General features: G+C 57.2%; 1 protein-coding gene across 1 annotated transcript in view; it reads left to right on the top strand.

Annotated features, from left to right (window-relative positions):
- Positions 1 to 617: 617 nt before the first annotated feature.
- The window catches only part of MTHFS (methenyltetrahydrofolate synthetase), a 32,862-nt gene continuing 10,880 nt past the window's right edge, over positions 618 to 22,599 (top strand). The window contains exons 1-2 of the mRNA XM_046006985.1: positions 618 to 832; positions 5,542 to 5,803. Coding sequence (XP_045862941.1) covers positions 716 to 832; positions 5,542 to 5,803 — 379 coding nt within the window. The 5' untranslated portion in view covers positions 618 to 715. The remainder of the gene's footprint in view (positions 833 to 5,541; positions 5,804 to 22,599) is intronic.

Raw genomic sequence — 22,599 nt, 5'->3', positions numbered from 1 at the left:
GGGAACTCGGGGTTTCATCTGCTCGTTGTTCCGGAGGCCCCAGGGCCAGGCACCCAACTGCGCGCACAGCCGGACCTGGACCCTGTGACGCACTGGGCACTCACTCTGAGTCCTGAATTCTTCAAGGGTCTGTCCTGTCGCTCGGTTACAAACCGGCTCCCTCCCACCCACTGGGAAAGAAAAAGAGAAGAAAGCGGTTTTGCCAAAAAAACAAAACCCAACAACATCATGTTCCTTTAACCAGCAGGTCTGGGCACCCTGCGCGCTTCTCTCCGCAGGCCCTGCGCGCGGGTCCGGCCCACCCAGCCGCTCGCGCCCCCAGGCTCTCTCCCAGCAACCTAGGCCGGCGCCGGGGCCCGCCGCGCCCCTCCCCGAACCCAGGCCGGGCCCCGCAGGACACAGCCCCCCTCTTCCCTGGGGACGCGCGGAGCCCAAACCCTCCCCGGGGCGGCCCTGAGGCCTAACCCTCTGCCGGGGTGCCCCGCCCACCTCGGGCCCTCCCCGGGGCCTCACTGGGCCCGGACCCTCCCCCTCCCCCGGGGCCGCCCCGCCCCCGGACCCTCCCCCGGACCCTCCCCCGGACCCTCCCCCGGACCCTGCCCCGGACCCGGCCGACCTCAGACCCTGCCCCGGCCGCGCGGAGTCCCCGGCGGGAGGCGAGCTGGGGGCGGGCGCCCGCGACCCGGAAGCGGGGACGAACGCGGGCGCCCAGGAGATGGCGGCGGCGGCCGTGAGCAGCGCCAAGCGGAGGCTGCGGGCCGAGCTGAAGCAGCGTCTGCGGGCGATGAGCGCCGAGGAGCGGCTGCGCCAGTCCCGCCTCCTGGCCCAGGAGGTACGAGACCGCGAGGGCGGCCCCCGCAGCGCACCGCACCGCACGCTCGCCGGAAGGCCGGGCGGCTCGGGGTGGGCGGCCTGCGCAGGCGCAGCTGGCGGGCGCGCGCACGTCCCTCCGCCGGCGCCGGGAGGACCCCGCCGGTGCGCGCACGTTTCCCCACGGGCGGCTCGGGGGCGCGCACGTCCTTCCGCCGGGGGAGCGTGCGGCGAGGGGGTCCCGGGCTGAGGAGGGCGAGGAGGGTGGCGGCGGATGACAGCCCGCCGAGGTGAGGGCGGGGTGGGGGCAGGAAGCTCCGGCACGCTGAGCGCGGCAGCGCGGACGCGCGGCGCAGAGTCCAGTCGCCTAGGGGACGCGAGCGGAGAAGCGCGCGGCCGGCCCGGCGGTGCCGTGCGCGCGCGTGCACCTGTGCGCTCGCGCGCCGCCGGGAGGGGAGCCCGCGGGGGCGGGGCGGGGCGGGGCTGCGGCCCCTCCTCGGCCGAGCGGCGCGGACTTCCCCGCTGTCCCTGCCTTCCGGCCCCGTCCCCGCCCCGTTCCCGGGGCGAGGTCCCCGTGGGCCCCTGCGCCGGCGCCGCTCGCCCTCCCCGTCCCCGCCCGCGCGTGGTTGGCGCTGCCGTAGGAGGCCCCGGCGGGCAGCGGCCGCGCCCCCGAGTAGAGCCGCGGCCCGCCCGCAGGTGCCGGTCGGAGCGCCAGGTGCGGCGCGGAGGGAGCAGCCCGCGGCTGCGTGCGGGGAAGGGCTCCGGTCGGGCTAGGGGCGCCCGCAGGAGCAGGGAACCGCGGTGTCACCCGTGTGATGGGCCCCGGGCGAGGGAGCACCCCAGGGAGACGCGGGCCGCGCACCCGTAGTGCACGATGAGGGCGGAGGGTGGGCCGGCGGGCGGGGGCGCGAGGGGAGGGACGCGTCTAACCTGGCTCCGAGGCATTTTATTTTATTTATTTACTTTTTCAGATTTTATTTATTTATTTGACAGACGGGGATCACAAGCAGGCAGAGAGGCAGGCAGGGAGAGAGGAGGAAGCAGGCTCCCTGCTGAGCAGAGAGCCCGATGCGGGGCTGGATCCCAGGTCCCTGGGATCGTGACCTGAGCCGAAGGCAGCGGCTTAATCCACTGAGCCACCCAGAAGCCCCTAGATTTTTTTTTAAATTTTTATTTTTGGTACAGATTGTTTTTAATTAATCTCTATACCCAAGGTGGGACTTGAATTCACAACCCGGAGATCAAGAGTCAGGTGCTTCACGGACTGAGCCAGGCAGGCGCCCCTACACACGTTTTCCCTGTAGCCTTTAGGAGAAGCCTATGGGAGCGTTTTGGGAAACCAGAGTCTGCACAGTTGAGAACCCGTGGAACCTGGCAACCGGTGGGATGCTCAGAGAGTCCCGGAAAGGAGAGCAGTTCTCTGTGCTCGCAAAATGGGCGTTTGACATCACTAGGCAGGGGGCACACAAGGCCTGGGGCAGACTTGGGAAAGGCGTGGGGAAGACGAAGATGAGTTGTCTGTCTGTCTGCAGAAGATGAGAGTTCATAAATTCCGTGCGGAAGTAGTAGCTGTACAGACGCAGAACCAGTGACGGAACAGGGTGACAAGTCAGAGCTGGCATCAGAGTAGAGAAACGTTGGAAAGCAGACCCAGGACCCTCCGTCCTCGGTGCATTGTACCCCTACGGATACACATACAGAAGAAACGTTTCACAGCCCAGTGTTTCATAATTCGTACTGTGTACAGTGAACTTCAGTGTGTTCTGTTTTATTTAAAAAGCTGCTCGTAACCTGCTGTTGATTTTATGACCAACCAGGGGTCACGGCTGCAGGGGTCCAGTGCTGGGATTAGAACAGTATTTTGCCATAGTGCACGGTCAACCAAGGCGTTAAGTGACGCCGTTCTCTCAGTACCGTAGTTTACAAGGCACATTTATTCTTAACAACACAGCACCTTTTTTAATATAATTTAGAAATTTATCGGAAAAGCAATGTACGGTGAAGAAATTCAACTTTGTGTTACATCTTGACTCCCCAGGTAAATAAGGACATTAGTGCCCTGTACCTGTCTTCTGTTCCATCTGCCGGTTTCTGACCCCTGTACCATCTACTTCAATTTTTACAGTATTTGTATTGTTTTATACTTAGAATGAGTCTACGGAGCATTTTCTGTGGCTGATTTCCAAATTTGGAATTTTAGGGAGTAGTATTTACAGTGTCTTGATTACATAGTATTCATTGTAGAGCCAAGTTGTATGGTTATCAGAAGAGGATGTATGATTCTGTGTCGCTAGATGTGTGTGGCTAGGCAGAGAATGTTTCCAGTGTCTCTGCAGAGAACTCTCTTTCGTTATGCTCTAGAATTGCTCAAAATCGTGACAGGCTTTAGTCTGCTCCTGTTTGGAGTCTATGTTTCTAATTCAGCTCTGTGGTTTTCAAGGAGTTTCGGATCACTTTTATTTTTCTTTTATGGAAAACAGGAATATGCCTTTATTTTACCAGTAGATTCTTTTTCATTTTGTCTGTTTAAATAAATCAGTGTTCTTCCTGAGAGCACTCCAGGCCCTGCTCCCTCTGCTGTAGCCCAGTGCACTAGAGTATATTCTCAAGTAATTTTTTTCTTTTTAGAAATATCTCTGGGGGTAAAGTTTTTAAGACTTTATACATTAGAAAAAGTCTTTACCCTCATATTTCACTGCTAGTTTGACTTTCAAGTTTAAAATACATTCCTTGTTCTGCTCAGCACTCATGACCTCCGTTCAGTCTGGTATCTCTATCTGTTATATCGTCGATTACTTCTTTCCTTTGTGCCTTTCTGCAATTCCCATGAATCAGCTAGTGAAAATCCTACAGACTTTCTGCATCTTTTAAGAGTCTTTCTTTCTTTCTTTCTTTTTTTTACTTTCCCCATTTCTTTGTCTTTTTCTCCTACGTTAAGGCTTTCTCCTGAACTTTTAAATTTTGGTATTCTTAATTTTTATTTTCAATGATCATTTCTCAATTTTCGGATTGCTTTCTTTCCATAGTATGTTGTTACCTTACAGATGCAACTATCTTGAATTTGTCTGAGAAAACTAATTAGAATTAAAAATTTCCCATTCTCTGAATTCTCTCAGTTTCCCACTGGATCACCCTTCCCGCTTTTATGCCTTCTCTTTTGTGTTTTGACGTTCTAAATGTTTGTGAAGCTCTGTTGTGGACTTGTGTTTACGAATGAAGGTGTGACAGGCCCCCGGGATCTCCTTTGCCTTTTGCAGTCACTTTGGGCGGAGGGGTTCTGCCTGCCCCACAACCTCGTCGGTCGTCTGAGTGTTGTGTCTGATGCTGTTTGTCTGGAAATACGGTTCCATCTCTTCTCCATCTCACAGAAACTAGTCAAGTGTCTGTGCTCCTGTTCTCGGTGCCATAATGGTTTTCTCTTTCTGTGCCTCTTTATTGTCACAAAATGAGACCGTCAGGAGCAAGGAAGATAAACGCGGATGCACAGTCTCGCACTGAATTTTAATTGATTCCTGTTTCTGCTTATTCAGCTCTTGGTGCTTCGTATCCTCTTTAAAGAAAACAAACACGACAGACATGTAACTTTCTCAGAAAGTCAGAAGCCGCAGGTCTTCCCAGGGTCTGGGGGTCACATTTCTTTTCATTTCGCCTTATTTCAGGCCTCGTCACAGTGTTGTGACTTCCCAGGAGGATGGAGCTCGCTTCCTTGGCCCCGGTCTGGTGTGCTCTGTCTGCTGAAGGCTACGTGCTCCTTTCCGTTAGGAGTGACCTGGCTCTCTGTATCGGTCCCTTTCCGGCAGACCCATTTATCAGCCAGGGTCGCGGTATCTGTCTTCTTAGCGCAGAAGGACAGGAAAGGAAGGGGAGCTCCGAGCTGACTTGTGAGTCTGGGGCAGTTCGGAGATTAAGTGCTCTGAGGCCAACGAAACTGAGCACGATGGTGTTTCCCCACCCGGGGACCTTCTCGCAACCTGGTACTTGTTTCTAGAAGGACTGCACCTCTCCAAGAGCCCCTCCTCCCATCTCTGCAAACTCCTTAACATCTGGACAGAAGAGTTGTAGGCGGTGGGGACAGAGGTGGTCAGAGCTGAAGAAGGACAGGCTTGTCCCCTGCACCCGGGAGCTTACAGCCTGGTCACAATACTGAGGTTGGGCCTCGTGAGACAATTAGTGATCAGCCTGATAAAACATGAGTAAGTGTTCCGTGCCCCCTTCAGTGTTGTAAGTGTTCTGCAGAAGTCAGGAGAAGCGAGCGCCGGAGTTGGCTAAAATGGGCAGAATTTAAGGGGATTCGAGCCTGACCATCCAGGGAGTGAGGAAGCTCGTGGGAGCCGAGGTTCAGAGTGGAAGCCAGGTGGGGACGCTCAGGGCAGTGTGTGGGGTGACCGGAGGTGGCCGGACTGAAGGTGGCTGGAGGGCAGGCTGGGGATTCTGCAAGCCGACAGTGACTTTTTAACGAGTTGTCGCTCCTGCTGGAGCAGGCGTGTGAGAAAGATGGCAAGGGGTCAGAGAGGTCATTGCTGGCTTCAGAACCAAGTCCTGGGCTTCAGGACGCAAACGCAGGCTTGCCCGGCCCCCTCGGCCGCTCTGCTCTCCGTTGGTGACTTGTATTTCAAGAAGCTGGAGAAGGCGGAGGACGAGGGAAGAAAGGGTAAAAACCACGAAGGGGTAACCGCTGGTGTTCGGAAGTGTCACCTTGGGGAATCAGTGTGATTGCCGTTTCCCATTTAGGTGATGGCCCACAGTCAGTATCAAAAGTCCCAAAGGATTTCCATCTTCCTGAGCATGCCAGACGAGATCGAGACAGAGGACATCATCAAGGACATTTTCCGGCGAGGCAAAACCTGCTTCATCCCGCGGTACCGGTTCCAGAGCAATCACATGGATATGGTGAGGTTGGCCTCGCCCGAGGAAATCTCCGCGCTTCCCAAAACGTCTTGGAACATTCATCAGCCCGGAGAGGACGAGGTTCGGGAGGAAGCCTTGTCGACAGGTGAGTACTTGCGGTATTGGAACCGGCATCCCAGGGTGCTGGCAGACGGCGACCCGACGGCGACGTGCGGGTCGTGGGGGCCGCTCTCCCTATGGGGACGGACAGTGTGGCGCTTCCGTTCTGAGATGCCCTGATCACGTGGCTGAGGGCGAGCGGCCCCGGTAAGCTGAGAGTAAGGCGTCCCGTACGGGCGCCGGTGTACCCACTCTGGCCCTTCCCCGGGGTCGGACCGGACATTTCCCCCGGAGAATGTCATCACTTCCCATGACTTCCCTTATGCTCTGTGTATTAATGAGCACATTAACGTTAATGCTAATGAGCTTTTCTGATTCAACTTCAGACCAGCCAGCTGCCTTCTGGATGACATCTCCTCTTGGATGTCACCTGGCTTCAGGCTGCTTTAGCTGAATCCTGTCCCCCTTGGCCCATTGCGTGTCCCTCTTAGTGCCTGGTGCCGTCAGCCCTGCGTCTGGCCGTGCCAGGAGTCTCAGGATCGTCCTTGACTCCCTCGTCCCTCTTCCCTCTCTCACGCCCCTCACGCGGTCCGTGGCCGAGTCCTCCTGGTGTCCCTACTGAGTGTCTGTTGAGGGTGTCTGCTCCTCTGCGGCCCCGTGGCTGGGACGGCAGTCCGACCTGCCTGCGCTGTCCACGCAGCCTCCTTGTGGCTGCTCCTGTCCCTTCTCGTACCGCTCCTCCCCGTTGATCTGCTCTCCACGCAGTATGTGAGACGAGATTTCTGAGACACACATCTGACCACTTCTCCGCCCTGTTTCAAGCGTCTCAGCGACCTCCTGCTGTTCTGGGGTGGGGGCGGCGGACCCTCCTTACGAGGCTCTTCCCAACTTGGCTCTGTGTGTCCGTCTGTTTTCACCTGTTTCCAGCCCGCCCTGGGTCACCCAGGTCCCGGCCACTCAGTCTGTCTCCCAGCCCTGCCGGCTTTCCTTACCGCTGTACCTTTGCACACGCTCTGCCCTCGCCAACAGCCACGTGGGAGATTTAATGGCTGACAAGCCATCGGAGAGCTGAAAGCAAAACAAGCCGGGACTATGAGCTAGTGAGACACTGGCTCAGACCTTCTTTCAAGTGCGTGTTTGACTACGGCTTACACAGTCGCAAGGAACCGCAGGGCGGCGTTGTGCGGTCACCTCCTTAGTTCTGCTCCCTTCCAGCCTGACACCCTAACCCAGCAAAGCACCACGGTGGGGCAGGAGGGCATTGAGTCAGGGCTCGTCGTGGTGGGGGTGTCACCTGCTTGGAGACCTTAGCTCCCCCCATCACCCAGCCCTGCCCTCTGCTTCAGTAGGCCAGAGGAACCCCAACGCTGTGGGACGGCCGCGTGTCTGCGCGGGGACAGGGAGACGATAAGGCGGTGGGGTGGAGGGGGAGGAGAGCGCGAGAGAGAATCTCGAACAGCTCCGTGCTGAGCGCAGAGCCGGGAGCGGGACCGATCCCAGGAGATCACCACTGGAGCCGAAGGCAGAGGCTTTCCTGACCGGGCCAGCCGGGCGTCCCAGGTAGTAACTGTTCTCAGTCGTGCACGAGGAAGACAGACTTACTCGCGCTCTCAGTTCATTGCTAGCCAGGGTGTGACATTTTGAGAATTTCCAACGGACATTTCCGGAGGATCTTCGTCGCGCCAAATGAAAAGGGAGAGACCGCTGAGAATATGGAAGTTGACGGCTTGGCCCAGAGTAGACAGCCGTCCCCCCAGGAGGCGGTTCGTTTCCTTCCCTCCTCCGTCATGCTTATCCACGCTGTAGTTACGGGGCCGCTTGCTTCCCCGTGTGTTCTTCTTGGCAGACACTTGTGCTCTGGGTTGCAAAGGCAGAGGGGCTGCGATCTGGTTTCGTGCCCCTCCAGTCTGGGGGGTGAGGCCCCGCAAGCCTGCTCTTACCTAGCAGGTGCGTGGGTTTCCTCGGCATCAGTGGCTTAGCATGAGGCAGCTTTGGGGCTGAGCTGCGAATCTCGCTTCACGGTGTCTGGGACGAGATGACTAGCGCGTAGACCATCCCGTCCTGGCGTGGCTTTCGTGGCCCGTTTCTTTCTGGTTTGCCCGTGTTACCACGGCTTGGAGACTGAGCTGTGGTGTCTGTCGCTGCCCTCGTAAGTTCTTAAAAATGTCCCACGGGGTTTGCTTGCATCGTGTGTCCAGCAACACAAGAGATCGCCCAGTGGAAGGGAGGGGCTGCCTCCTTCCCGACTTGCCCTCAGAGGGAGAGCAGCTCGGGCAACGCCCTCAGAGGGAGAGCTGCTCGGGCAACGAGGTGAGCCAGGAGTCTTCCCACGGAAAGTGCATCATCTGATTCAACCTGACTGAATCAGAAATGGGACTTTTTTTGGCTCAGAGACTGAAAAATCCCCAAAAGGACTAGCTTTCAATATGGCTAAGTCAGGGTTCTCAGGATCCACTCTGACTCTGCCTTCATCTGGGTTGGCTTCTGTTCCAGGTGACCCGTGGTGCCCCGTGGTGCCCCGTGGCAGCCCGTGGCACCTTCCGGTTCCACAGCAGCCTTGCTGTTCGCGTTCCTGGCAGAAGGGAGCAAGTCTACCAGTAAAATCCCGCTCTTCTCACTGACCCAAATCCGGCCAAGTGGTCATCCCCCAAATCGGTCCCTGCAGCCCGGCATGTGGACGGGGGCTCCTCGGCCGAGAGCAGGAAGGAGGGTTGTGTGTTCGCGCCTGCTGCGCTGCTCCAGCCACTGGCGCTGGCGTCTGGTGGCGACTCCGCACGGGAGAAATGGGCTCTGCATTGGAACATGGGGAAGGGATGCGGGACGGTCCCGAGTTTGCACTCACCTGTCCTGTCATGACCAGCTTCTGCTCATTTCAGACCTTTCTGAAATTCTTTTTTTTGTTTAAGATTTATTTATTGTTTTGGAGGGGGCAGCGAGATGCAGAGGGAGAGAGAGTCCCAGGCAGACCCCCGCTGAGTGTGGAGCCCGACGTGGGGCCGGATCCCACCACCCTGAGATCGAGACCTGAGCCGAAACCGAGAGTCAGATGCTCAAGCCGCTGAGCCCCCAGGCGCCCCCTTTCTGAAATTCTGTCGAATATCGCAAGCTGTTTGCCGTCACTTTGTCCGGCTGCTGTTCTGTTTCTCTTTCCAGAGGCTCTCTGGGAAGTCATACCTATGTGGGCGCCTGAGACGTAACCTGAACGAATGGTCATAAGGGAGACTTTCTTGTCCTCGACCTTTAGAGTGATTGAGTGGGATGTTCCTAACGAGCATGACCGGGATGGTGTCCTCCTCGCTGTTCACCATCTGAGCTGCTGGGAGGGTGAGGCTCGGTTCACTGAAAGTCATTCGGGTTAAACTGACCTCATTCCTTCCTCTAATAGGATTGCACGGCCTCAGAGAGAATAGAATAAAGAGAATGGGTGTGAATTTCATCGAGGTGTTGGACAGGGTCAAGATATCCTTGAGGATAAGCCAAATAAAATTAGATCGGATCATAACACTCATTCAGAAAGTATTTATTGAGCACCCGGTGTGTGTGAGCTGGATGGGGCGGGCCTGGACAGGTCCCATGGCCGCAGAGCGGACGGTCCTCGCCGAGACAGGTCTGTGCGAGCCTGTCCCAGGGCTCCTTGCTGCCCTGTTCAACACTTCATTGCCACTTAGATGTCCCACTGTTCCCAAGGACGTCAGAGCTCATCCTTGTCATTCTCCGTGTGTTTCCTCCATTCCTGTGCATCGATGGTTTGGAACATAGGATCGTCCTCGTCTCCTTTCCACCCATCTGGCTTTCCAATATCGCCACGTTTTTCTTTGTACTGTCTTTACCACCTGCCTCTCATTCCAGCCTTGGGGGAATCTTGTCTGCAGTCTTGATTCTTCAGATCTCTTCCATTGGAACAGATGGACTGGCTTCCTGGACATACTGACCATCCTAAAATACCTAAAATACCTTCTGGGGCAGGTCACCTCTGCTGGCTCATTCTTGCCAGAAGAAGGGACACCAGATAACCCTGAAACGTCCAGGCCACCCTCTGGGCCCTCCCCGTCCTTCCTCCTTGACTCCTGCTTCAGCAGAGGTGTGTGCCAGACGACAGGTTCCCAGCCGTCGAGAACATAGATGGGAATCAAATGAACCTCATTTGACCCCTTTCTGCTGTGTGACGGGGATGGTTGCTTACAGCCTGTGAGCCTCAGTCCCCTACCGCGCGGACGGCCGTGGGGGAGCTCGCAGGGGCCGTGTCTGCCGCGTGCTCAGGATGCGGTCACTGCTCTGCTGGTGCTCAGTGTCCCGGCCGGGCTGTGCCGTGCGTGCCGCCGTGGAACTGTCTTCCCAGAGCGTCCCGTGGGTGCCACTGTGAACTCTGCTGCCCCGGTTTCTCGGGAGCTGGGAGGTCTCACGTGTCCCTCGCAGGCAGCATCTTGTGGTCTAGCACCTTTGAGTCAGACCGACTGAGCTCGAGTCTAGGCTTTACCATTCGGGCAAGTTACTCACTGCCTCAAAGTACACGTTTCTCATGTGACTAGTGCGGATGAGCTCGGTGCCCGCTGCCTGTGTTGAGAGGACGGAGGGGCTCGGATGTGTGCGACGTGCCTCGAGTGGTCCCTCGCGGGCTCAGCACTCGGTAAACGGCGGTTGCTACTTCTGAGCTCGGCTGCCTTTTCCAGACCTTCCCTAACTTCCCCCCAAACCTCCCTCCTTCCTTCTGTAATTCCCACTCACCTGGCTTCTCACGGGCACCCCCCGTTTTATTTCTCCTCGGGGCTGCATGTATTTTATTGCTGACAGACTTGATGGAACTGTGATTTGTACAAAATACCTGTATTCGGTCTTCGGCGCTTGGGTTTCTGGCACAGAGCTCCCGATGCCCTTGTAATTTCCTTAGTGATAAAGGTGGGGCGTCTGGGGGGCGCTGTCGGTTGAGCATCTGCCTTCGGCTTGGGTCTGGATCCGGGGTCCTGGGAACGAGCCCTGCATCGAGCTCCTTGTTCAGCCGGACGTCTCCTTCTGCCTGTCCTCCCCGCTCCCGCTTCCTCTCGAAGAAGTCAGTAAAAATCTTTGTTAAAACAATAGAGGGGCGCCTGGGTGGCTCAGTGGGTTGAAGCCTCTGCTTTCAGCTCAGGTCATGATCTCGGGGTCCTGGGATTGAGCCCTGCATCGGGCTCTCTGCTCAGCGGGGAGACTGCTTCCTCCTCTCTCTCTGCCTGCCTCTCTGCCTACTTGTGATCTCTCTGTCAAATAAATGAAAATTTAAAAAATCTTAAAACAATAGAAATTGTTGTTTCATAAGATGCTGTGACATTTTTATTTGGTGTTTGTGAGTAAAGGGTTGATGGACACCAGTCCTGGGAGGGAATAACCTGCGACTTGCTCTTGTCCCAGCACTGGTTTGGGGACGCTGCGAGTTCAGACTGTGGTGCCGTGAGCTCCCCAGCTGTCTGCTGGCGGCCTCCGTAGCCACGCTGGGTGCTGGGCGTCTGTGTGTGGGCCTTGGGTCTGCGGGCCTTGGGTCTGTGGGTCTCAGTTCATGCGAAAGACGGGTGGGACGTGGCAGGTGTGGGGGTCAGCAACAGCTCTTGATTCATTCTGGGTGTGCAAGGGGGAGAGAGGAGCTGTGCACGGGGCCGCTCTGGAGCGCCGTGTACTGGTGGTGACACCAGACCGAGAGGGGCTTGCGCCTCCCGGGTCAGAGCGTCGAGCCGAATCCCGTCTGCGGGCCCTCCCCGGCCGGGCCCACGGGGACTCCCACGCCACCACGGACGACTGTCCCAGTGTGCACACGGGCATTCTTCGCTGAATTTTCCAAGCCAAGACGTAAGCAGCCCTCACGCCTTCCGTGGCTGAATGCTTCGGGGGGATTTATAGTGACAGCTCGTGCTCTTCCTGGAAATGGTGTTTCTAGACCTTTGACGGCCTCTCTTGCTTCACGAAAATCCCCTCCACTAATTCTACGTGAACTTTCAGAATAAATCAACACGACTAAAAATAAAGCACCTGTAACTTTGGAGCGTGTCCCTGGGGCTGTGCGGGAGTTTCGGGGGACCTCTGCACAACGGAGGGCTGCCCCTGGGTGTAGGCACCGTGGGAGGCGGGACGGGCCCTGAAGTCCTCACTGCTTCTGCCTGGTTGTCAGATGGGAGGTTGAGTGACTGCCCGAGGACTCCCGGGCGGTCAGGGATGCTGGTCCCCCTGTTCTCCTGCTTCCCCTCCAGCGGCCGTGGCGGGGCCACTTCCCTTCCCAGCGACTCCCTCATGAAGACTGTGGTCTCCGCGGGCCATGCTTCTCTGTCCCAACTGCCTTCTGCATAAGCGTGATTCCCGGAGCTGGTACCCTGCGTGATCGTGTTTGCGGGAACGCTGTCCTGGTTTCCCAGGGAAGAGTGAGCACTGAGTCCCCGTGTCTGAAAGCACACCGGTCTTGATGTCAAGATGCTCTTTTTCCCACTTTGTATTCCAGTAAATGCTCAGGAGGAACAGCCCGGGCCTTCGCTGCAGTGATGAGCGCCCTCAGGACGGGCTTCCTGAGGCTGTTCCAGAATTTTCTGTTTCATCTTTTCGCGGGAGCGACTTTGGAGTATGTGCTCATTTCACGGAGTGTGATTTACTTTTTATTCCCTCCCAGCCCAGTAAGAGGAAAAGATACTTCCTTGGAGGTTATGGCCTGTCACGCCAGCCAAGATGGGCAAACCAGCTCCATGCTCTGGTCCGGGGTAACGATTCATCCAGGGTCCCGGTGCCCATGGACGCGTCATTCAAGGGACTGAGCCAGGTGACTTAACTCCCCTCATACAGAACCTCAACTTTTAAATGCTTTTTCTTATTCAATTTTTATTTTATTACCTCTGATAGAAAAATTAAAATGTCCGTTAGGCTTCTGTATGTTTTTGTCCGTATTCAATTCAGAGAAGAGGCGGAATTTTTAGGAGGAGTTTGAATTACAACGAAGTAAATTGTGATCCTTAACGGTGAGAGCTGTGTGCAAACAAGCCCCACCATGGCTTCCCATGGCCTCAGAGACAGTGCCCCGTCTTGCCCAGCAAGGGTTCCCTCATTCTCTGTCCATCTGTCCCTCCGTCCCCCCGGAGCCCTCTCCCGAGGATTAACGAACAGTCCTGGGCAGACCCAGGGACCCTGGAGCTCCCCATCTTGTTCCTCTGTTGTGTGGCAAGAGCGAGGAGCGTCTTTTCGAATGCCCTCAGCAGGGAAACACCCCTTTACAATTCTTCGTTATGGCATTTTGAAAGGTCACGAGACTGGGATGTTCCTTTATGATGCATTATGACATGTTCTTTCGAAAAAACAGAGAATTTTCCCCGTGGAAACACAGAGGTAAGAGGTGACCTCGGGCGCTGAGCCGGCAGATGAGAGGAAATTTCCCCTTTGCCTGTGGAGCCCGGTTAGTGCTGGGCTGAGTTCTCCGCTCCAGCGTGTGGCGGGACCTGTCAGCCCCCCGTCCTGCCGATACTTGCCATCCTCGCCTCCCACTGCTGCCAGAGGGACCCGAAAACTCACCTGGCTTGGACTCCAGCCGTGCGTGGAACAGAAGTCCTGCCTCCATAGCAGTACTGAGCAGAGAGGTGTGAGCGTGTGGGTGTCCGTGTGTTTCCTCTTTCTGAGAAGGTCCCTGTGCCTTCAGCTTGAAATGCCCCTCGTCTTTGTCAGCTGAATTGTCCCTTTTCAAGGCTCAGCTTCAATGCTTCCCCCAAATCCAGCGACTCGGCTGCTGTGAGCTCCATGGCCCCCCGTTTGCGCTCTGCGTATCGGGTAATGGCGTCGTACGCCCTTACTGCGAGGGCAGCGTAGTTTTGCTTCGAAAGTCCTGTGCTGGAAGCCGTCACCCCGGAAGCTCCCCCCCCCCCGTCTTTATGACGGTGACGATGATAAGGACACGGAGGACTGGCTTCACTCTCCTGGCGAGGGTCCCCACGTCCACGCTGTGTTCTCAGCCATGGGTGCGAACCCGCGATGGTCCCCGTGTCCACGCACGTTCTCTGTCAGGGGCCGTGTGGTGAACACGAGAGGCTTTGCAGAGTCTTGCTGTGTGGGGTTCGTGGGCTCCTGAGTGAGGTGCTGGTTCCGCGACGAGGGGGGAGGACAGGGGGTGCAGAAGGACAAGCAGCGGCGTCTGCCAGCTCCGCCTGGACTGGCTGTGGCTCGGGCTGCCTCCACAGTGGACACCCACGGCCCCGACTCGTGAAGGATCGTGCCCGTCCTGCCCCTGGGCTTGACTTTCATCCTATTGGTGCTGGCGGGGGGGGGGGTCCCCGAAATACTTTAATCAGGGCAGTGATGGGGACAGTCTCTGTTTTGGAAAGACCGTGGTGCTAGCCTAGGAGGGGGCGGGCTGGAGAGATAAGCCCACAGAGACGCGGAGCGGCATCATCAGGGAATGTGCTGGAATAGGAGGGTAAGTGACCGCCACTCGAAGGACAGAGAGGACACGTGGGCCCTGACACAGGCAGCGGTTTGTCTTGGTGATGGACCGCGTCAGGCCACTGGAGCACAGCCCGGCTTTGGGGTGTGGTGCTGGTCGCCGAGCTGGGGGCGTGGGAGGGGTGGGGAGCAGGAGCGGACCCGGTGGAGGGGGCTCCGGGGCGTCCAGGGGCGGCTGGAGGTAATTAGTGGGGTGCATAGATCCGGGGGTCAGGAAATGGTGACGTGGATTCGGGAGTCGTGGGGGTAGACTCCGCGCTGCTGCGGTGAACCCCGAGTTTATAAGCGGGAGCCGATGGGTGGCCGATGAGGCTGTGGCAGACACGGGCCAGACTGCTGGTCCTTCCCTCTTCTACGTGAGGGTTTTTCGGTCCTGGGTTTTTGAAATTATTTCTAAGATCAGTATCGTTTGCAAAAAGTAGGGGGGAAAATGCGAGTATACATTTGGAAAGGGTCAGCTAGAAGGAGAAAACAATCTCTAAGCCCACAGAAATGGGTGTCCGCCTCGTGCTCGACTCCAGAGGCCACGGGTCAGGTCGTTCTCCGTCCGTCAGCTTTTGCCGTAGAAAAAGCAGACGGAAGGGAGGCTGTGTCTTGCGGCGAGACACTCTTTTCTCGGTGCTCGTCCGATCGAGGGAAGCGGGAAATTAGAAATACGACCGCAGCCTGCGCTCGCCCAGCAGCCAGGGCCGTCTCGCCTCCAGGGGCGATCGTGAACTTCGCGTTGGTGGCCCCACGGTCCGCTAGCGCTCCACCATAAGGAGGAGCTGCCCGCGGCTGGGCTGGCCTCGGGCCCCCTCTGTGGGCTCGGCAGTGAAGCGAAAAGTGCTGAAGGCAGGCGTGACCTGCACGCACTGTTCTGTTCCGGCGGCCGGGAGGAGGCCCGGCCGTGTGGAAGCCGCCACAGCCTCACAGTGTGGACACGGTTTGCCAGCGGGAGAGCGGGAAGGCCCGGGGCGTCACGCTGCCGGCGGCTGGGCCCGTCCCCGCCGGGCCGCCTTTCCGTGAGTGCGAGACGGATGTGGAAGGACGAGCCCACGTGGGGGAGCAGCAGCTCCTTCGCGCTTCGTGGAAGCGATCACGCACTCAGGGCCGTGATTGTGGTCGAGCGAGGGACACGGTGAGCAGTCAGAGTTGCCCCGTCCGTTCCCCAGACCTGAGCGCGGCGGACGCTGCCCTCCGTCGTCTGCGTGCGCTCTTCTGAAGAATTCAGGGCAGACAGGGTGACGCTCCGCATTCCGCTCTGTGTTTCGCTTTTTCACCTGTGAAGGAAGCGTAGAATGACCTGCACGGCCGCACGCGGCGATCGACTCCGTGTGTCAGTGGTCGCGAAGCATCGCCGTGCTCTGTCCGCAGCGGTCCTGTGCTGATGGCATCAGGCCGCTGCCGTTTCCTAAGTTACAGGCAGCGGCCCAGAGAGCGCCGCGCCGCGTGTCCGCGTATTCATGCCAGTCGCTCCGTCGGGCCCGCTCTAGCCGTGCGGTGGGGCCGGGGGCGGAAGGCCTGTGGCTGCTTCCCTCGTGCTTCCCGGGAGAGGCCATGCACCTTCCCACACCCCCACAATTCTTAGTTTAAAAAATTTAGCAGACGATTGCGAACCCTTCATTTTTGGGATTAACTTTAAAATTATCTTGTCAGTTTCTTCCCCACATCCTCTAGAGATCTTGGCTGGAATTGTGTTAAAGTTCGAGGTTAGTTTGTGGGAAATACATTTTTTTTACATCGTTCAAGCGTCTGCAGGAGTACGGTCTCCCCCATTGTCCCAGGCCCGTTCTGGGTTCCTCTGTAGACGTGTTTGGTTTGAGTCATATTGTTTCTGCTTGTTGCTTGTGAAGTGCATTCCTAGTCAATTAGCATTTTTTTGTTGCTATTAGTAGAACATTTTTCCACTGTGCTGTCAAGTTCTTGTTGTGCAGGAAAGCCGAGGAGCATGGGCTCAGATTTCCAGATGGGACCAGAAGTCTTGGAAGCAACGTTAAAGTTATTTTCTTTAACGTTTTCTTAAGTCCTAGAAAATTGAATATTGAAAGACTTTATTTTTTAAAAAATTTCATTTATTTGAGAGAGAGAGAGAAAGAGAAAGAGCACAAGCAGGGAGAGCGGCAGAGGGAGAAGCAGACTCCCCGCTGAGCAGGGAGCCTGATGCGGGACTCAGTCCTAGGACCCCGGGATCATGACCTGAGCTGAAGCCAGATGCTCAATGACTGAGCCCCCAGGTGCCCGGAAAACTTAATGCAATGAGAAGCTTGCATCGCGGATGTCATGTGTTCAAAGTGAGGTGTCCCAGGCTGAGTCCTTAAGGGCTGTGGGACTTGTGGGTGCCGAGGGTTCCCCAGTTCCCAGCAGATGTCAGCGTGGGTCCGAGGTGGTTTTATCTGTGGTGTCCCACATCTCACCTCTCTATTCACTGAACTAGCACACGGGGCTGTGGGGCAGGGGGGGCATTTCGGAGACTCTCTGACTCAGTCCTTCCATCCTGCAGCCGGAGGCACAGGCCTAGACAGGAAACGACCCGTCCAAGGTCACACAGGCACTTAGGGCGAGGCCAAAACCCAGATGTTCTTGTAAAACCCAGATGACGGTAAAAGTCAGCCACCAAAGTCACAGAGAAGAAAACTGTGTGGGCCCCACCTAGAAGTGACATTTTGGAGGAACGGAAGCATGTTGTTCCATTTGTCTGGGTAGCTACATAGAGACTCCTAATGATGTTAGGTTCTTGGGTTATAATAATTGGGTGAAACAAACTGAAAACAGGTAACTTTTGTTGCCTGAATGTAGCATTATGGGGCGCGAGGGTGACCCTTGTTCGTGTCCCTGTGGATAGAACACCAGCAGCCGCATGTGGGCAGTGGGATAACTGTACCCTCTCTGCACGGCCTGGCTGGTGAGGTCGGGGAAAGTCCTAGAAACCACTCGGTTCCACATGCCGTCAGGGGTCCATGATCTTTTCCAGTAAAGACACCAAGCAGGAGAAGAAAGGTTTTTTGTTCTGCATCGTGAGAAATCAGGGCAGGAAGTGAGAGGCGCACTTACGGGCCACGTTAGACAAAGCGAGGAAGCGGGCAATGCCGAGTGTCAGAGAGACCCCCGCCCTTTACTCCACTGGCCGCCTTGTCCGTGTCTGCTCGTGGGAAGCGTGGGGGGGTGTCATCCGTAGGGCAGAGGCGGGACTCCGGTGGGCGCCGTGGTGAGCCCCACCCTCCCTGGGCTCGGGGGCCGCGAGAGCCCCATGCATTGGGTGCGGCTGAAGGAAGTCATGGTGGGTTGAGCCTTGAAGGAAAGTCAGGGGTCACCTGAGTACAGGCGCTTGGCAGACGGGACACGCGTGTGGCAGGCTGGAGAGCGCGTGGGTCCGGGCGAGAGGTGAATACGTTACAGCCACACCTCTTAGTCGAGGGGCCGTGTTCCTGCTGCCCAGCGGACGCCTGAAATCTCGGAGCCCGGGACCCAAAGTACTCGATGTATTTCCAGTCCATACGCACTTAGGGTGAAGTCTAGTTAATGAACAAGACCCCGTAGGAGGCGAATGACAGACGCTCATAATGAAGCGGCACCATTAGAACGATACTGTGACGAAGGTGCCTGGGTGCGGTCGCTCTCGCCCTCAGAACACCCGTTGTCCCACGCTCGGCCGCGGCTGTGAGCTCATCCAAGCCCACGGGAGGAGCCGAGGGAGGGAAGGGCACTGGCATGGTGCGCGCGGGGCTGCAACCCGCCGACTGACAGGCCGGGGAGAGTCACCCGCGGTCGGCCGCACACGGAGACCCCAGCCAAGTGGGGAGGCTCTGTCGTGCTCCGAGCTTGAGGTCTTTCGGAGAAAGGTGAGATCCAGGGTAGATGGGGGCTGGTTGGGTTCGAGATTCTTGGAGTTGGAGGTCACAGCAAGAGATGCTTTTTCTGAACATTTTTGAACTTGTTATTTTGAAATAATAAATTACAGAAACAGTTGGGGGGGGGGTCCTGGGTTCTCTTCCCCCGCCTGCCTCCGCGGTGGCATCTCCCACATCTGTGGTGCAGTCGTGACCACGGGACACGGGTCCCACTGCAGCTGACTCCGTGTCACCCATGTGCACGCGCACGCCGCAGTGTGCAGGACATGGACACGCGATTCTGTGTGGTTCTGTCACACGTGCAGATTTGTGCAGTCACTACCCAAATGCAGGCGTGTCCCTCCTTGTAAAGGTTTCGGGGAGCTCTAGAGGAAATCCAGTTTTCCTGTTGGCGAAGGAGTCCAGGGACGGGTTTGTGGCCTGGAGGCCGCCCCCAGGAGCCCCGCTGAGAGGGTGCGGCTGGCACGTGGGGGGAGCTGGCGGGTTTGTGACAAATCTTAACAAGGAATGAAATTGCTTAACTAGGAACATTTTTTTTAAGCAGACTCCGCACCCAGCACAGAGCCCGATGCAGGGCTCGATCTCGTGACCCTGAGATCAAGACGCGGACGCTCAGCCCACGGAGCCGCCCAGTGCCCCTTCACTAGGGATACTACATGTAGAATTTGTTTAGGATGGCAGGAAAGTCAGGTTCTTTGCTGAGGTCTCGAGGATGCTGTCCTCTCCCTCTGTGACTCCCCCACGCACCCTGCGAGTTGGGATTCTGCCGCAGTCCATATGGGCTCTGGGGCCGCTGGTCTTCCTCTTGGAGGCTAAGCCCGGGCGTCAGCAGCTCAGCCTGCAGAATGACGTGGGTTTGTCACCGGAGGTGCGTCTCGCCGTGGTCTAACGTGCGCTTCCAGACGTCTCACTGGTGGGCCTTTCCAGAGAGAGCTGGTCACCGGCCATGAACACACTCCCTGCTTCTCCGAATCGGGGCCTCTGCTTTTTGCGTGCGCTCCTGGTCCTCCATCCCTGCCTCTCCATCCTGACGCGCCGGGCTCCTCCTCAGCCTTCCACGGCTGGTCAGGCCCGACGCCCCTCCATGCGCCGGTTTGCTGGGGTGAACCCCCTTCTCCGCGACACTGGCCATCCTCCCGCCCCTGCGCTTCTTCCCTCGTCGCTTACGTCACCCCAGCGTGAGGGTGAGACGTGCGCACTCGTCCGCGTGCACACTGTGTCGGGTACGTTAGATCCTGGAGTCCGGAGAGTTACGTGTGTCCCTCCGGTGAGCCGCCGCGAGCCCTTTCTCCTCCTCGTTCCTGTCCAGCCGCTCTAGCAGGTGTTGGGGAACGTGGAGGGCTCGGAGGCAGGTTTCTACCCGACCAGAAGGCTTCCAGAAGCAGGTCGCGGGGGTGGCTGGGGTGAGAACGGCACTTGGGACCCGCTGGAACACGGCGTCTGTGAACACCAGCGACCATTGTTTCCAAGTCCCCTGTTACCTTATCTCAGGCTTGCAGTAGTGAAACCTATTGCACGCGATCCACGGCTCATAGCAGCCAGGCCATGAGTCCTCCCGGGGTCGTGAAGAGACACTGTGTCCCGGGTGGTTTATTTTAGCAAAATGTACGGAGCCAGAAAGTTTGTAGGACTTCGAGGCGCTCATTCATGTGCTGGCGAGAGAAATGGCGGAAACCAGGAGAAGCTTCCATCTTGCTGATAAGCTCGTGAGGCAGAGGGCCGATGCTGTTGTTATTCAGGCTGATGACTTCGAGGGCTGATCTCCTGAAAAGTGAGAACAGCACAGGCAGCTCCGGACACCCCCGTGGGTTTGCCTGTCGGGAGGGATCGTTCTTCACGGCTCTCCCGTGTACCAGGCTCCTCCTGTCCCCGGAGCCCAGCCTTGCAGGGCCCATACCTGGGACAAACTGCCTGCCCCACGCGCCTGACTTTTCCTGAGCAGCCAAGCTCTTACGTCTGCTTTGGACTGTGGTGAAAGTGTATGCAGCTCACCACGCCAGCCACCTCTCTGTGCGGAGCTTGGGAACATTCCACGCACGCACGGCCTTGTGGAACAGACCTTGGCCACCTTCCCTCTTGCCCGTCGGAGCCTCTGCCCTAGCTCCACAGCCACGGAGGTTTGCGGGGATCTCAGGACGTCCTGCAGCGTCTTCTCAGTGGGGGAGGCCTTCCGAGGGGCCCCGTGGTGACCAGCAGTAGGGACAGTGTCGCAGGCTCGGAGCCAGAATGATTGTGTCTCTGAGAGCCATTTGGATGAGGCGGCTGCCGCGGGTCCATTTCCCAGTTTTGTTTCATTCTCTTTCTCGGTAGGACTGATTGTGGTCTGCGTCCGCTTAGGCAGGAGGAGCCACACTGTGCTGTTACTGTTTCAACTTTGTAGCGGCCCTGGGCTACTATTTCTTCTTTGTAGCAGCCCAGAGCTACTGTTTCTCCTTTGTAGGGGTACATTGTTACCGTTTCCCCTTTCTAACCTTAGGTCCTTACCGGTTCTTCTTTGTAAGGGTACATTGTTACCATTTCTCCTTGGAAGCTGTACACTGTTACCATTTTTCCTTTGTAACCTACAGGGGATGTTCTAAAGCTGGGCAGGCATGGCAAATGGTTTCTATAAAGGGCGCAGTAGTTAATATTTAGGGCTCCCTGCGCCCTGCGGTATCTGCTGTAACCATGCAGCTCGCTGTTTCTGTGTGCATGTGGAGCGTGGCTGTGTTCCATTGAAGCTTGATTTACAGGGCACCTGGGGGGCTCAGTTGCTAAGGCCTCTGCCTTCTGCTCAGGTCACGATCTCAGGGTCCTAGGATCAAGGCTGTATCAGGCTCCCTGCTCAGCGGGGAGTCTGCTTCTCCCTCTTAGTCTCTCTCACTCAAATAAATAAATAAAATTTAAAAAAAAAACTTGGTTTACAAATGCAGGCGACGAGCCAGATCTGACCCCCACTGTGGTTTGCTGAGCCCTGTCCTCCGGTGGGGGGACCTCACTGCTACCTCTTGGGTCCTTAGCGCCTCGCTTGCTGTTGGTCCTGTTGATGATTTAAGAAATGCAAATTAAATGATCATTTCCTAAGGACTTTTAGTCATTTATTACATTTTGGGCTTATTTCCTGTACGCCATGCTCCCCAGCTTTACGGTACAGTAAAGGATATACCTAAAAAAAGAGCAAACACGTTTGAAGCGCATCTTCAGAGGGAGACGCAGAGGTTTTCTGAGGCTCCGAAAGGATTTCTTGTTCTAAGGAAAATAGCTTTGTTCTGACGATAAAGATGAGACAGACTCAAACAGTGCAGAGGAATGTAAAGAAATAGTAAAGACGTCCAGTTCCCCAAACCCGGAGGTCAGCACGGATCACAGGTACGTATACATTGTTTGTTGGGTCCCTTTGCACATCCTCCCCCCCCAGCAGCTGTCTGTCTCTGTCACCTGCTTGGTGCCGGGAAAGTCCCCCTGCGTGGACCACGTCACAGGCGCCCGGTCCTGGCTTCCGGGTCTTCAGCCAGCAGGAGGCCCCGACAGAAACCAGAGGGCATGGGAGGGAGAGCTGGGTGTTTGCTCCCTCCTGCCCGCCCTCGGTGCTTCCCCTGCCCAGACCCCATCCTGGCCAGCGGCCCCTCTGGCTACAGCTCTCAGCGCCTAGAGCCTTGCCCTCCCCGCTCCCACCTCTCCACCTGCGGGCCTGGAGGTGGCCAAGGCTCCCTGCGGGGGGACATGCCGCTGTCTGCCGCCTCTCTCAGCCCTGCCTGCCCTCTGGCCACTCCCTCCCGTACTCACGGCTCGGACTTCCCCAGTTCGACTGTGCTGTCTGCCCCTCACCATGACCTTAACCTGAGACAGGGTTGTGTCCGCTTCACTGGGCCCCTTCCCCAACCAGGGCCGGTAAGGAGCCCGTCCCATGTCTGCTTTATCCTTCCAGGCAAGGAACAAAGAGCTTGAGCACCTCGCGAGGCTGGGAAATCAGCGCCCGCACTCCGGCTCTTGCATTTCGCGCCCGGGCGGTCTTGGGCGGAGCGTGCTCTCTTTGAGCCTTGGTTTTCCCATTTGAAGAGCCGGGATAGTAATTCCCGCCCTCGCGGGGCTGTGGGGGAGACACGGGGAGGTCATCTGGCCAGTCATGTCTGGCACAGCGTCCGACATGTACGTGGGTTTTAAATGGGGTCGTCAAGGAGTGACTCCATTTTCCTGGGTGTGGAAGCAGATTCTCCTGAGCGGCCTGGGCCAAGGGAGAGGCCCCGTGGAACAGTGGAAATGCTTCCCGTGACCCCTGTTTCGGGGACGGTGTGTTTGCGAGTTGCCCTGGCTCCCTGCTCCGTGCTGGCTGACCTGGGGCATCTCTGGCCTGCACGGTTCTCACTGTGACAGCAGGTGGCTCTAGAGAGTCACCCCTGCCCTGGCCCAGCATTCCGGTTACCCGTGTGTGCATTCCCGGAGAAGAAGTGACTTCCTAGTCACTGTGAAGAGAACTGGTTGCTCGTGCCCGGAGCTTACCTGCGGTGGTTTGCTGAGCACCTGCTCGTGCCCGGAGCTTACCTGCGGTGGTTAGCTGAGCACCTGCTCGTGCCCGGAGCTTACCTGCGGTGGTTTG

Source organism: Meles meles, chromosome 6 (assembly GCF_922984935.1).
Source record: "Meles meles chromosome 6, mMelMel3.1 paternal haplotype, whole genome shotgun sequence".
NCBI lineage: Eukaryota > Metazoa > Chordata > Mammalia > Carnivora > Mustelidae > Meles > Meles meles.
Note: the sequence above shows the minus strand (reverse complement) of the source record. Positions and strands in the feature narration are given on the sequence as shown.